Source organism: Eleginops maclovinus, chromosome 18, assembly GCF_036324505.1.
Source record: "Eleginops maclovinus isolate JMC-PN-2008 ecotype Puerto Natales chromosome 18, JC_Emac_rtc_rv5, whole genome shotgun sequence".
Lineage (NCBI taxonomy): Eukaryota > Metazoa > Chordata > Actinopteri > Perciformes > Eleginopidae > Eleginops > Eleginops maclovinus.
The window spans coordinates 14,228,014-14,242,923 of NC_086366.1; the positions used below are offsets into that span (position 1 = coordinate 14,228,014).

The following is a 14,910-nucleotide window of genomic DNA, read 5'->3' on the forward strand; positions in this document are numbered from 1 at the left end:
AGTACCATGACCTGGTCTGATTTCTGTAGTGATTGATTGAAAGTATCTGAAAGCAGGACTGTGGTATAAGTTTTACTTTGCTGATTTGATTAAATTGCTTTCTATTCCCTTTAAGGATCAGCCGACGGAGGGGGCATCCCACTCAGGTCTTGAGGTGGAGCTAAGGTCCAAAGAAAGGGAGACAGCCCAGCTGGTGGAGGACGTCCAGAGACTGCAGGCCAGCCTGACCAAACTCAGAGAGACCACCAGCTCTCAGATCGCACAGCTGGAGGAGCAGCTCAGCAGCAAGACCGCCACTCTCAAGGTACAAAAAGAAAACATCGCTGCAGTTTTTTGAGTTTGTCATTCGAATGATTTTCAATTTTCGTGGTGTACCACACCTGAATCTATAATCAAACTTTTTAAGCTCTGTTCTTTTATCTAGAGTAAAGTTTCTGAAAAGAGTACTAGACATATAAAGTTCCAAGAATGACTTTTTAATCCATTTCCATGTCATTTATCTACAGGAATTGGAGGAGAAATTGCTTAAGCAAGCTGATTATGAGGAGGTGAAGAAGGAGTTGAGGTGAGAAGAACACACACAGGAGTCCACGCACAGACATATACATTGTTAGTTTGACAATGGTAAAGATGATGTGTGTCTGCCTCTCCATCCTTTTTTTGTCCTCAAAGAGTCAAAAATAGTAAAGCTAGCACTGTAGATGTGTTTTTTTTAGTAGGAGGTTCATGTGGATTTTCCCCCTTTCTCTCCTCAGCATCCTCAAGTCCATGGAGTTTGGAACATCTGACTCTGTGCAGGTAAAGGTTACAGTTACAATATACCTACACGTCATTTTGCAGCAATAGTTATTAAGTTAATGATGAAACAAATCGTACATTTTAACTTTCAACCAGGACTCATCCAAACCTCTGGAGGTGCTGTTGCTGGAGAGGAACCGCAGTCTTCAATCTGAGAGCGCCGCTCTGCGCATTGCCAACACTGAGCTCAGCGGTAAGTCTGTGAAAATGTACGGTTATAGTAAGGGCCGCTTCCTCAACACTGCCCAGTCAAAACCTGGACCAGCACAAAATGCCAACAGAATGGGAGTCCAGTATTTATTGGAGCTAAGATGAAGGTTCAGCTGCAGGTAAGGCCGTGCAGGTACAGCTATAATAAGAGGTAGCAGTTTAATGTATACATACTTAATGAATGCCTATAGATTCTTTTTCTCTGAGAATACTTAACCATCATGTTTTGGGGAATGATTTGCAACATTTGGTCCACAGTAAAATTTGTAATCATGGTACAGAAATGTGACATCATGGAGAGGAAGGTATCTTGGAATACCGCAGCAGGAGGTCAGCCTGACCCATAACAAAGTTGCAGTACACAAAATCGAGGACACCGTACGTTCGCCCCTACATCGAGAGTCTTGCCCTCTGCAACAGTGTTTATATGTTTGAAATGTCATAGCTTTAGGCTTGAATAGTTGAATAGCTTTGAATTGATTAACATTCACAGTTAGGGTTGCTTACTGTCTTACTCAATCATGTTACGGTCTCAGTGGTTATGCAGTAGAATAATATTTCTCCCAGCGCTCCATCAAGATGGATTCTAGCAGTTAAAAGGCTGACTAAATTCAGTTTATATTTCTTTTTGTTTTGGTGAATTTATGAATGTAATCAGTCTACCTATTGAGGAAAGAGGTGAAGTAAGGCCTTTACTCAGAGTCAGCAGAGCTGTGTAGTCGCTGTTTTTTAGTGACATGCATTTGTTTTCTGTTCAGCCATAAACAATGTTTTTCAATTCCGTTCTATTGCTCTGTTTTCACCTGGATGTATTTTTAATGAAAGACTCTGGTACTGCATCTACAAGCCACAACATCACTGAGGAGGACTTGCATGGTGTATTGGCTATCTGTGGATCATTTTACCCTGTCCAGTTACTTCCACTTTGCCTGCGAAAGAGTGAGAGAGGGAGACTGAGCCCTGGGCTAAGCTAATCTGCCTCAGTGGCAAAGTGTCAAATGTTTTTGTTTGTCCTTTTTTTTCTTCCAGGCTGTGTCTTACAAGAAAGGTTGAAATCACAAATGCATGGGCACTTTGTCTGGGGGGGTTGGCAAAAAAGGAAAACAAAGCTCACTAATTTGGAAAAGACTTGATTAAGATAACTTTTGTTATTTTTTTTCTCTCTCTTTTTGGAACCCCTTTTTTGTTGACCCCCCCATAATGCATGGTGTGTTTGACCTTTCTTGTAGGGTCAGCCGGGCGGAAAGGGACAGAAGAGTCCACAACGAAGGAGGAGACCATGCCCAGCAATCCCTCTTCGTCGCCCCCTTCTCCCCCTCCCTCTCTTCCTTCCTCCTCCCAGTTTCCCCTGTCTCGCACTAATACGGACACCCTCAACACTGCCACCACCACCAGCAGCGGCGAAGCGCACCCTTTCAGTCCTACGGGCATTGGACAGGATTTCTACTCCCCTGTGTTCCCTCTGGTGGGTGGTAAGATGGCTTTGAACTCCCTGATCCAGCGGCAGCTGCTTCAGACCTTCTACTCCAAAGCTTTGCAGGAGTCGTCTGGGATCCCCAGTGGAGCTCTGCTGTTCACGCCCTTCACTCCAACCCTCAGCTCCATCCCTACCTCCACCCCAGGCTCTGGGTCAGCTGCCATCCCTCTGGCAGCCAGCAGCCCCCAGCCACCTCCAGCCAGCCCAGACATGGCTCCTGTAAACGGGAGCAGCACCGCTGGCAGTGCCCCGTCCCCATCACCCAGCCACTCTGACGCCACCACGGGAAGTATTTTGGACGGGGAGGACATGGACACGTCAGAGATTGCCCGACAGGTGAAAGAGCAGCTGATCAAGCACAACATTGGCCAGCGAGTGTTTGGCCACTATGTACTGGGACTATCCCAAGGATCGGTGAGCGAGATCCTTGCCAGACCGAAGCCATGGAACAAGCTAACCATCCGGGGGAAGGAGCCTTTCCACAAGATGAGGCAGTTCCTCGCCGATGAGCAAAACATCCTCGCACTGCGCAGCATCCAGGGACGGCAGAGAGGTGAGTCTGTGTATCCTAATGTGTGTGCGTGTGATGGTGAGTGAGTGTGTGTGTGTGCGTGTATGTCTTGCATGTGTACAGCCCTGCACATGGCCATTGATTAGCTTGTCAATATGGACTAGCTTTATATTTTTCTTTCTCTTTCCTAACTCCCATCCTGTGCCACACCTGTGTGTTTTTGAGTGAGTTCTTAGTCACGCACTGATCCCAAGAGCCTCTCCTAGCTATCGTGGTCAATACAGAAACCTTTCACACATCAATAGTATTGATCGTTGGAACTAGGAGGAAGACAAGGGTACTGTTAACTACGGGTAGATTCGATTAGCCTGGGCCTGCTTTTGTTAACGCATCAGGACATTTCTGATTGAAGGTGGTCTCAGTGGTACACACAAATATAACCACCCTAGTCCTAGTAAAGAAGTCTGTGTTAAAAACAAGGCTGCAGTTAGTATGTCCCTGTTTAACACTTCCCTTTTTAAATAATGTATACTCATTATTCTGCAGTATTTCGTAATTCCTGTTAGTGGCCGGGCTTTGATTCCTACTAGGGGGCCACAGATGGTAAAGATCAATGTGTTTATGGTACTATAATGTGCACTGGATGGAAATCCCAACAAATTCCATATATTTGCACAGCATTATAGGGCACCATATAGTCTAGCAGTAAAAGACGATAAAAACACACCAGAGCTGTAACATAGTGTGTGGTATATTGTTTTTAACAGAGGGTTCAGGCCAGCCCCAGCTTAGCCGAGTGTTTCAGGATGTTCCGAAGCGGAGAGCCCTCTCCAATACAGCTTCACACACAGGTCTGTCCCCTTCACACACAGATTTTAGCACGTTCTGTCTGTGTGGCATGTTCGTGTTGGGGTGAACAGTGTCTATGATGTGTGCGTGTGTGTATGTGAGTTGGCGTTTATTAACTTGTGGGAGGCATGCATATATACGTGTGTGCCTTGAAGGTAACCGCACAGTTCCAGTGACTTGCGTCAAAGCAGAAGCCAGCATGTGTATTTAGGGACTTTATTGGTGGATTATTATTCTGTGGGGAGCATTTACTATACAAACCCTGTAGCACGTGTGCATGCGGGTGCTCCAAAGGGACCAGAGAAAAGATGGCAACCCCTTCAGTGTAATTGCCTTGCAGCTCAGTGGTGGGAATGTTGTTCTTTGTGCTGTGCTATGGTGTCATTATTCAGTGTTCCTATAGACTCTGGTTTTGTTCTCTTCACCTGCTCTGTACTTGGTAATCTCTGCTTCCAAATCTGACAAGAACGTTCATCTCCTCCCATTCCCTCTTCTCGTCCTTCAGGTAACATTACCGCCCGGGTTCGCACCCCAGAGGCTGGTTCAGATGAGGCTATCAAGTCCATTCTGGAGCAGGCCAAAAGAGAGCTGCAGGTGCAGAAAGCTGGTGAGTCGCAGTTTTCCTCTCCTCTCCAGAGGATTAGAACCATTGAAGATGATGTAGTGTGGCTGTGAGTGTTTGTTGGTGTGTCTCATGACGGCCCTTTCTTTCTCCTCTCTCAACAGACTTGTCCCATGCTCAGCCTTCGTATACAGGACTGAAAGGTGGGGGTGGAGGCGGCATGGGAGGCGGAGGGGGCCACGGGTCGGATGAGGCTATCCGCTCCATCCTAGAGCAAGCTCGCAGAGAGATGGAGGCCCAACAATCTGCAATGGAGCCCCTCCTCAAAGCGTCATCTTCGTCTTCCTCCTCACTACTATCTCAGAGGGACTTCCTAAACTCCTCGCTGACCGCTCCCCTTCCCCCCTACAACCCCCTGGCACTCTCCCTCAAGAAGCCCACCAGCTCCCTCTTGTCCTGCCCCTCATCCCCGTCTCCCATCCTGGACTTCAGCTCCAGCGTGAAGAGGGAGAGCAGGAGTTCTTCAGGGATTGACATGTCTGTTGAGGGAGCTCTCAGGCTGGGTCGGAGCTCGGAGGGGTCCGGCCGCTCTGGAAGTTCTGGAGGAGTGGGTTACTGGAGAGAGCAGTGGTGGAGCAACATGCACACTGACCCCCGCAGGGCCGCAGTCAGCCAGACAGGAGAGGACAACCACATGCAGGAGGACTCAAAAGAGGTGAGGCGCAGCCAAAAGAAAGGATTGTGTGTGCGCCCTGCTCTGTTTTTACTAGTCAGTGGTTGCATGTCTGAGCCGTGTTCTGTCTGCGTGTTTCAGGGAATATTGAGTGACAGTCTGTCTCGACACAAGCCGTGGAACAAGTTGAACCAGAGGATCAGAGAGCCATACCTCCGCATGCAGCCGTGGCTCAATGGAGACCAGGGGCAAAACGCACACATCCAGCCAGCTCAGAACCAAGGTAAACAAAACACACACACACACACACACACACACACACACACACACACACACACACACACACACACACACACACACACACACACACACACACACACACACACACACACCAGCTCATAGACTACATGGATTCACACAACAAGGCTCTTTGAGCTAGAGCATTTCTCTGAAAGCCTGATTAGAGCTAGTGGCTAGTTGTTACTGTCATTCTGTCACTCACACAATCCACCCCCCCTTTCACCCTCCCTCCCTCCCTCCCTTCTCCTCCCACCATCCCCCCATCCTCAGTGCTGTGGCAGTGTCAGCCAGCAAGCTGCTGGTTTGTCATGTCATAGACAAGTTAGTGTTGCAGCGCCAGATGGCAGCTCTGTGTGTGTGTGCGTGTGTGTGTGTGTGTGTGTGTGTAAGCGCGCATTTGCGTGTCTCTCTTTCTCTCTGGGGGTGTAAACAGCAGCTAATGTACACTGACAGCTCCTCATGACTGCTCTCTTCCAGCCTGCTGAGCTGCACAGCAGTACTACACAGACAGAGACAGGGAGATGAAGGAATAGGAGGAAGAAGCCAAAAAAGCTTCAAACTGAAAACTTAAGCACCTTTAATGTTTGCTTAACAGGAATTAAATTAGTTGATTTAGTGTGAATGAAGTTCCTCCCAAACCCAGCGGGGAGAGGAGAAGAACCTGTGAAACATGGCAACATGTCTTCTAACCTGTGTGATGTTTCTCACCCTGTCTGTTCTCCTCAAGCAGAGGGTACTCCCAAGACATCTGCCAGCTGCAGCCCAGCTCCCGAGTCACCCCTCAGTTCAGCTGAGGAGTCTGTCAACGGTCTCGGAGGGGATCCACTCGCTTCACAGTCCTCCAGTCTCAAACCTGCGTCTGAGGATCCCTCAGGTGGGGAGTCCCAGCCAGGCACCCCGCTGCCTGTCCCCGGTCATTCGGGTCTCAGTATCCAGGAAATGGTTGCCATGTCTGCTGAGCTTGATACTTATGCCATCACCAAAAAGGTTAAGGAGGTGCTGACTGATAATAACCTTGGTAAGAAACACAGGAGTGGCTGTCCGTGCCGTTTAGTTGCTTATTCTTTTACCCCTCCCCTAAATCAAGATTAATTATTCAGCCTTAGAATCAGTCCTCTGAAATGACCGTTTCCTTTCTACTCTCTCTCGCCCTAACCAGGCCAGCGTCTGTTTGGGGAGACTATCCTGGGTCTGACTCAGGGTTCTGTCTCAGACCTGCTGGCCAGGCCCAAACCCTGGCACAAGCTCAGCCTGAAGGGCAGAGAGCCCTTCGTCCGCATGCAGCTCTGGCTCCAGGACCCACACAGTGTGGAGAAACTTATGGACATGAAACGCCTGGAGAAGAAAGGTGTGTGTGTGTGTGTGTGTGTGTGTGTGTGTGTGTGTGTGTGTGTGTGTGTGTGTGGTAAAAGCTTGATGATGAGAAATATAGAGCAACATGTCTCCCCAAATAATGAACAAAAGACCCTGACAGAAAAACGTTCATGTTATCTGCTTAAGCACACATTTACTTCATAAATACCGTCACAAAAAAACAGCAGCCTTTGAATTACACATGCACATCTGCACACACAATATCCTTTGTGCAGGACAGCAGAGCATGTTGTGCAGATCACAGTCATCTTGGTGTGATGTCAGTAGCAATCAGGACTGTAGACATCACATACTGTATTAGATGTGACAGCTCTGGGACTGCCGGGGGCCTGCTTACTCAGTCATCAGCACTCCTCTTCATCATCCTCATCATCATAATAGTCATCAGTGTCTATAAGCTTGTATTTTTATCATTTGTTCCTCACTCTATCACTCCATCATTATTTATTCCCTTCTGTTTGCATGATGCGTTTAAGAATCAGCAAAGCCAAAAGGCCTCACCCTGCTCGCTGCCTCGCAGTGACCCCCCCACTGCTCCCTTGAAGCTCCCTCTGTAGAACAGGGATACGCGTATTTGAACCTGCCAGCAGGCACAAGCATCAGGGGTCAGTTTAGCCTTCTGATATCGCAGATAAGGCACAAGGGCAAAAAACAAAACTGACCTAACAACAGTGAGTTTGGATTGCGGATGGGTGGGGTTACTCTCCATTCAACTTTGTTTCAGATTATTGACCCCAGAGTAATGCATCTGAATAGCAACAGGGAATAGTCCTAGCTGACAGCAGAGCCCAGAGGAAAGACATGGACCTAGTGTAGAGTAACCGCATTTGACCTCTCACCCTTGTGGTACAAGCCTGCGAGGCAGCACACAACTTTCAGAGTGGTCTAACCTTGCTCTGAGGGGTTTTTCTCTGCAACACTAATGTATCCGGCAGCATATATTGAGGTTCAGAAAATGTCAACCTCATGCAAAGCTGCCATGAGCTGTTCGTTTTTAGCTGCTGGTGCCCGTGTGAATGGCTGCTTGTTCGCTTTAAAATGGAAGAGATGCTTTCATTGTTAGCTCCTGAGAAAGACGATAGCACCACCTAGTGGCCGTCATAGAAGATAGAAGAAGAGTCAAGAACCATGCAAAAATTCCTATTTTAGAAGGTGGATAAAGAAAAAACGATTTAATGTTTTTGATTGGATGATTGGAATATTGCTTGTTGTTAACTGATAAACCAAACAATTAACTAGAGCTCCAGAGCTCCAAGATATAATGTACTGCTGATATTCTTCTTAATTATTTATCAAATGAATGTATTTTCTGAGGCACTGATTTCCACTTCTTGTTTTTCATTTGCTGTTTAGCTTACATGAAGAGGCGGCTAAGTTCCCTGAGTGATAGCCATCCTGTGGACGTGGGTTTAGTGGGGCAAGATTACATCCAGGGCTCCCATAGCCCGGGTCAGCAGCATTTGAAGAAGGCCAGGGTGGTGTTGGGCCCTGAGGAGAAGGAGGCCCTAAAAAGGGCCTACCAGCAGAAGCCCTATCCCTCCCCAAAAACCATTGAGGAGCTGGCCTCCCAGCTCAACCTGAAGACCAGTACTGTCATCAACTGGTTCCATAATTACAGGTGAGCTATTGCATTACATTTGCCTATGTGTGTATTTGTATGATGGATCCATATTATTTTGTTCCATAAATGGGCATTGTTTAAGTGTTCTAATAAACCTTACATCAGGGCGCTAATGCAACAGTTTAAGATTAGTGAAATGTAAAATGTGTTGCATCTGATGGATTTCATTTAAGGATTTGGGTAGTGTGACTGACTTCTGTGTCTCTGCTAGGTCACGCATCCGGCGAGAGCTCTTCATAGAGGAGATCCAGGCAGCTGGAGGGTTAGGGCCTGGCAGTGAGGGGGGCTCCCCATCCCTCCGAGGGTCCAAATCAGGAGAGGGGGACAGCTGTGATGGGACAGAATCCGAAGGCACAGTGGAGACACGCCAGGGACTGGGCATCGGACTGGAGGATCACAGAGGAGCATGCAAAGACGACATGGAGGTGGAGTCTGAGGCAGGGGGATCTAATAACTCCCCTGACCAGCTAGACTGTACCGGGCCAGGCTCCAGCTGTGGTATGGGGCTCTTCAGCCTCACAGAGGCATCCTCCAGTGGCTCTGCCTGTAGTACTAACATCCCAGCCTCTGGCCCTGCCAGAAACCCCAGGGACAACAATCTGCGCAAGAAGAAAGCAGCCAATCTCAATAACATCATCCACAGGCTGGAGAAGGCTGCCAGCAAAGAGGATCCCTCAGAGTGGGAGTTCTAGCTTCTCCTGAGCATCCTGCATCCCTCTTGTCTCATAACCTCACGACCTCTAACCTTGGACCCCTCCTGCTCTGTTCCAGTTGGAGAGTGGACACAGCCAAAGTCAAGCTCAGCAGCCATTTTTATTACAGAAAAGCTTTCCGAAAAGAGGAAAGAAACAAAGAGCGGTTGGCAAAACCCTTAAAAAGAAGATTTACTGAATACCTAGAAGAACAAAATAAGAGAACCTATGCGTCTCCGTTTTTTTTTTAAACTGAGTTTTGTTTTTGTACTGAGAAAAGCACTTAGCCGTCCTGCTGGCCTCCGGCCCTGCTGTACCTTCCCCTATCACCAGCCACTGGTGCACCAGACTGGTTACTCCTGAGCTGGGGTCTGACCCACAGCTGAGGATGAAACCTGGACTCAGAAACACAGGCAAGGCCTGACACAGCAGCTGTCACAGTGATAGACACTGTTAGATGATAAATAGAGACAGGAACTCTCTTACAAGAACTCTCACTTTCTTAAAGGAGATTTTTTCCGCTCTTCTTCTCACCTCCCAAGTGTCCACAAACCTCCCCTCACTCAGTGAGACGCCTCATTTTTCACACTGTAGAGTGACTGTTACAAACCCTTTGCCTTTTTCACTCACTGCGTGTGTGTGTGTGTGTGTGTGTGTTTTTGTATGTTAGGGGTTGCGTCAGTGTGCACCTGTTTGTTTGTTTGTTTGTTAATTTGTTTGTGTGTAAACACACCCAAAAATGGTGTGTATGTGTGTGTGTTCTCTTCTCAATGGCAGCATGTTTTCTTTTTCATCTCACTCCTACACTCTTAAGAGGGTAGTGGAAGGCCTGCCGGCTGAGCTGCCATGGTTACTGATGTAAGAGAGATGAACTTTGACCTGTTGTGTCCCATATCCTATCCTGCTGACAGCCATGTGATGGCCAGAAGGATCTCTAATTCCTCACAAACACACGCACTCATCTGAAGAGGAAGGATGGAAAGAACCCTCTTTTTGCCTCCTTAAACCCTTCTTTAAAGGATGAAGGATGATCTCTTTTTTTTGATATTGCAATTTGGTTGCCAATAAGAGATTGCACAGTCTATTGACTCTAAAGAGTACAAAATAGGGAATTTTAGGAAGCATTTTAATTAGTACAAAATAAGAACAGAAAATAAGAGAATAACAAGTTACTGTCTTTAAAAAAAAACCTGATTAGAATGGAATAATGTTGCGTTTTTAAATACGATACAATGAATTCACGTAGTACTGTAGCTTTCTGACACAATGATACTTTACGTGTCTCTTGTTGTTTGAGGTCGTGCACGTCACAGCTTTTACCCAGCACTGGACCTGCTGGGTGTGTGTGTGTGTGTGTGTGTCTCCACCACCAACAAATTGTCTCTGTTCACAAACACATCTTTTTATAGGCCAAATCAGGAAGAGTGTGTGTGTAGGTTTGTTTGTGTGAGCGCATGTGTGTGTGCATTTGTATTTGCTTGCATGTAAGTCAGGGTCGAGGTCAATTCACTCAGAAGTCAAATTAAGAAGAAGATTATCCATAATGAATTTTTGACTGAAATAATGGGTTTTATGTAGAGAACTTGATCTGTACTTTCTGGTGTCTGCCGTCAAAGTGAATTCACCCCCACCCTGGTGTGAGAAGTTTCCACTCTCCTCCAGTCTGTCCTGTATCCAGGGATGTTTTGCATTGAATTCTACTGTATACACTACAAATTATAAGGCATATCACCTCCTCCCTGTCCCACACAAGCCCTCAGTGCCTGTCAGCCTACTGCCTCCCCTTTTGTGTGTGTGTGTGTGTGTGTGTGTGTGTGTGTGTGTGTGTGTGTGTGTGTGTGTGTGTGTGTGTGTGTGTGTGTGTGTGTGTGTGTGTGTGTGTGTGTGTGTGTGTGTGTGTGTGTGTGTGTGTGTGTGTGTGTGTGTGTGTGTGTGTGTGTGTGTGTGTGTGTGCGCACATGCCTGTCAATACATGCGTGTGCACAAGTGTGTGCGATTGAGGAGTGTTCAGTGTTTCCAATGAGTGGGGTCATATTTCTTATCTACTTGCACACACTACTAGTGCACAACTGACACCCTTCTTTAAGCTGTTTGATGCGTTACCATTACATTAATCTTCTCACAAAGTAGTGTAATACTATGATTTACTGTAGCTTGGTTTTATTGCTATTTTGCATTTATAGTTTGGTTTTTATTCTGCTTATTTATAGGTGCTGTATTTTTTTCATTTAATGTCTTATCATTTGAGTTGTCTATTTTTTAAGGGATTATACTGTTCCTGAGGGCAAGTAACATTTTTATTAGACGTATAGACTGCCGGCAGTATTGGTTAATATTTACAAAGATGTACTAGTTCTTGTTTGTTTGTATATTCATGAATCCTAAAGTTTAGTGTCATTTCAATAGCTTTGAAAAAAATGTGTTTGCTACAGTCCATGCTCCCGTAAGCATTAAGCTTTTACCACAACAGTTATGCTCTTACATTGCTAGCTAGAGAATCAAAGGACATATCAAGATCGGTGAATATATGATAGCATATCTCTTTTCCTGTTTTCTATCCTTCTATAATGTTCATTTTTGTTCGGCTGTTTCTTGGGCAAGCCCGAAACCAACGTTCGGCAGGGCATGCAGCTTTCCTTAGATAGAGGTCGCCCACTCTGTAATCGCGTTACCATAACTTGCAGGTCCCATTGTCAAATAGGTCAAATGAAATTACCTAAACTTGAAAACACAAGTAACTTGAAAGAGGTCATATCTGCCAAATTGAGATTAGAGAAGTATACCAGCTAGCAGGGGTGCTACGTCAGATTGAACAGATAGCCAGCCTATGATTATGCAGAATATATATTGCAGTCCGTAACAAAGCACTTATTAGGATCTTTTTTGAAGACTTACTTGGGATAGGGTCTGTAAACACTACGACAGAGTACGATCCCGGGATCCTGGGAAAATGTTTGCCTTTTTCAAAAAGTGGTTGTGAACCAAGCACAGACTCCTCTCTGCATCTTAACACTAAAATTGAAACATAAGATTGCTGTATCCATGTTTTATAAATGATAAACTGTAGTCTCTTACAGTAGCCCCTTATTTCAAACTACAGATAACTGTGTGACAGAAAGGGCCTTTGTCCTGTACAGTTGTAGATATTATGAGTAAACACCTGTTTTGGTTTCTATCCAAAATGTCCTCAGTCCATCCTTAAGCTTCCCCCTTTTCCTGAATGTACATCCAGATGTATTGGCAGCCTATCAAAAGATACTGATAACCTCATTGCACTCTATTCGGATGCATTCGGTCAAATTGGATTTTCCAGTGTATCTAATAATTGTAAATTCCGCAAACATTGGCGCTTCCTGTGGACGACTGATGTGAAACATCTGTCTTCTGCAGAATACTGAAGGCTTATTGCCTTCTGTTGGACTGCTTGGATTGGACAACCACAGTGTGTTTAATTGTGATGAATAGCTACTGTAAAGTTTATAAGCACTTAACCCATTTGCCATTTTATAGCCAGATCCATCAACTCACCCACTCCATGTGAGATCATCAGATTTGTGCCTTTAACTGCCAAGCAGGGCACCAAACTAGTGATGTCATTAGATGTAGATGATTTCACCTGATTTGTTCGTAATATATCCCACATCTTGACCCAAATTAATTTCTCATGCACTTCATAAATATTGGTACTTTTGAAGTCAACTTTTCTCCGCCCTCTGGAGAGGGTTGTATATAATTCCTGGAGTGTAGTGAAAGAGTAAAAGGAGAACAACGAGCTTGTGTATTCTTATGACTGACCTGCAGACATGTTTCCGTCCGGGTCTTATTTCAGAAAGTTGTTTTCCCACAATGCATTTCTTACGTTGTACATAACCTGAACTAGCAGCGGAAGGCCAGAGCATTGAATGAAGGAGGAAGCATGCAGAAAACAGCGTACACTGTAATAACACTGAATTTATTCATGGGGCATTTTGTATTTTTCTGTTTGTGTCAGGTTTGCTGTGACATTAATAGTGGCACTACAGGTATTGATTATGACGTGTGCCAATTCAAATGGTTATTTGGAAAAGAGACGTGTAAATACAGTCGATCAAGTAGCTATTGATTCACTTTTGTCACAGTATGCTTTTGTTTGAAGGCAGGAGGAGAGAAGGGACGATTCAGGACTTTTCCATGATCCACAGATATTTTTCTACAAATTTAAATCAGATGATTCTATACACTGTTGAATAACATTGTAAAGGTGTAAACAGATGCTGTATATCATATCATGTTTTCTGAAGTCGTAAAGCTTTACTGTATAATCTGTTGAAGTCGTGGTTATTCATTTTGACATATTAGTTGTAATGGAAGCCCAAACAGCAGCACTGGTCACCATATTCAGGAAAAAAAAAGAAAGAAAGAAAAACCTCAGATGTTTTTGTAATACTTTTAGAATATATCTTATGAAGTGGGTTTTGTAAGGAAACACTTTCCGAATCAGTGGTGCTGTACGCATAGCACACTCAGTAATACATACACACATAATACAGCACAATACACTCATCCTTTAAACCCCCCTCCACTTTACTTGCGTGCTTGTTTATGTTTTTTCGCTCACCTCTCACATTGGCTAATTTTTAAGTCTTAAACCATTTCTTCTTATCAGTTACTTCATGCTTAACTGTACAGTTTTTAACACCCAGAGATAGACTCCGGAGCGATAAACATTTCAGCGAATGCTTGCAAGACTTAAGAGGAAGCATAAAGCCAAATAGTGAAGTTAGTTATCCACCTCTGTTGAAAGGTTGCTGACAGTTTTCTGAATGTTGCTACCTTGTGTCGTCGCTTCAGTTCACCCATAGCTTAAACCACAGTGTAGTCTGACAACCAAATGACCTGGGGAGATCTTCTTCCCCCCTCCTTTTGGAAAGCTTTAAGATGCTTGTTGAGGCTTTAGCAATTCAGAGTGTTTTTAGATGATTTTTCCAACCTTTGTCATCAACAATGTGGAAGTAATAATTCTCATAACTTCTCCCACTGCTTATTTTGTGAGTGTGTGTGTGTGCGCGTACATGTGTGTTGTAGTACAAAAGGCTGCATGACTGTAAAGGGATGGTTAAGATGTTTTTGAAAGATGTTTCCCTAGCACTTCTGTCACTCCTGAGATGCTTTTTTCTCCTTGTTGGGGTCTCCTTCCCTTTTGTTTTCCCTCATGTATCATTGTTTCTTTATCTTTCTATTTACTAAACGTATCATGTTGTTTGTTCTCAGCACTGTAAAACAGTCCCTTCTACAACATTGAAAAGCAATATCACTGTATGAAACGTTCACAATGTATTTGTTATGATTGACATTTGATTCATCATCATCATTATTATTCACATGCACCCTAGGTGTGATAATTGAAGTAAATCTCTTTTATACAAATACTGAAAGTGTACTGTGGTGGGTTTTTCTTTCTTTGCCAAATGTCTTGTTGCAAATGTCTTTGTTGAACACATGCATGGTTGAAAAGTATTCTCAGAGAAAGAGATCACTTAGAAATTCAGGGAAGAAAGTAGGTGTAGCAGTAACTTAGGGTTTCAGTCATGTTGGGGATGTTGGACTGCTTCTGCCATTTAAAGCCACCACAGGTGAGTTACTTTGGGACTTAATAAATAAAATCTAAAGCAAAAAGAAACTTTCAAACTATATTTATCTTTCCTCTACACCCTCAACAGGCCGTTATGCAGGGCTGCAGGTGGAGTTTTCAGCTGCAGTGCGCACCAGTGCGGAGCAGAAGGAGCTAATCCTGAAGCTGGAGCATGACCTGAGCACCATCCAGGACATGTCCAACCTGCAGCGCCCCGACGCAGACGGTTCTG

General features: G+C 45.0%; 1 protein-coding gene across 3 annotated transcripts in view; it reads left to right on the forward strand.

Annotated features, from left to right (window-relative positions):
- The window catches only part of cux1b (cut-like homeobox 1b), a 54,286-nt gene extending 39,811 nt beyond the window's left edge, over window positions 1-14,475 (forward strand). For 2 of the 3 annotated variants that reach the window (XM_063907833.1, XM_063907835.1), the window contains 12 exons: window positions 116-304; window positions 507-565; window positions 756-798; window positions 895-991; window positions 2,238-3,038; window positions 4,351-4,452; window positions 4,572-5,122; window positions 5,222-5,363; window positions 6,108-6,398; window positions 6,540-6,728; window positions 8,108-8,372; window positions 8,587-14,475. In XM_063907833.1, coding sequence (XP_063763903.1) covers window positions 116-304; window positions 507-565; window positions 756-798; window positions 895-991; window positions 2,238-3,038; window positions 4,351-4,452; window positions 4,572-5,122; window positions 5,222-5,363; window positions 6,108-6,398; window positions 6,540-6,728; window positions 8,108-8,372; window positions 8,587-9,067 — 3,210 coding nt within the window. In that variant the 3' untranslated portion in view covers window positions 9,068-14,475. The remainder of the gene's footprint in view (window positions 1-115; window positions 305-506; window positions 566-755; window positions 799-894; window positions 992-2,237; window positions 3,039-4,350; window positions 4,453-4,571; window positions 5,123-5,221; window positions 5,364-6,107; window positions 6,399-6,539; window positions 6,729-8,107; window positions 8,373-8,586) is intronic. The other variant, XM_063907834.1, reaches the window with a different exon arrangement.
- The last annotated feature ends 435 nt before the right edge of the window (window positions 14,476-14,910 follow it).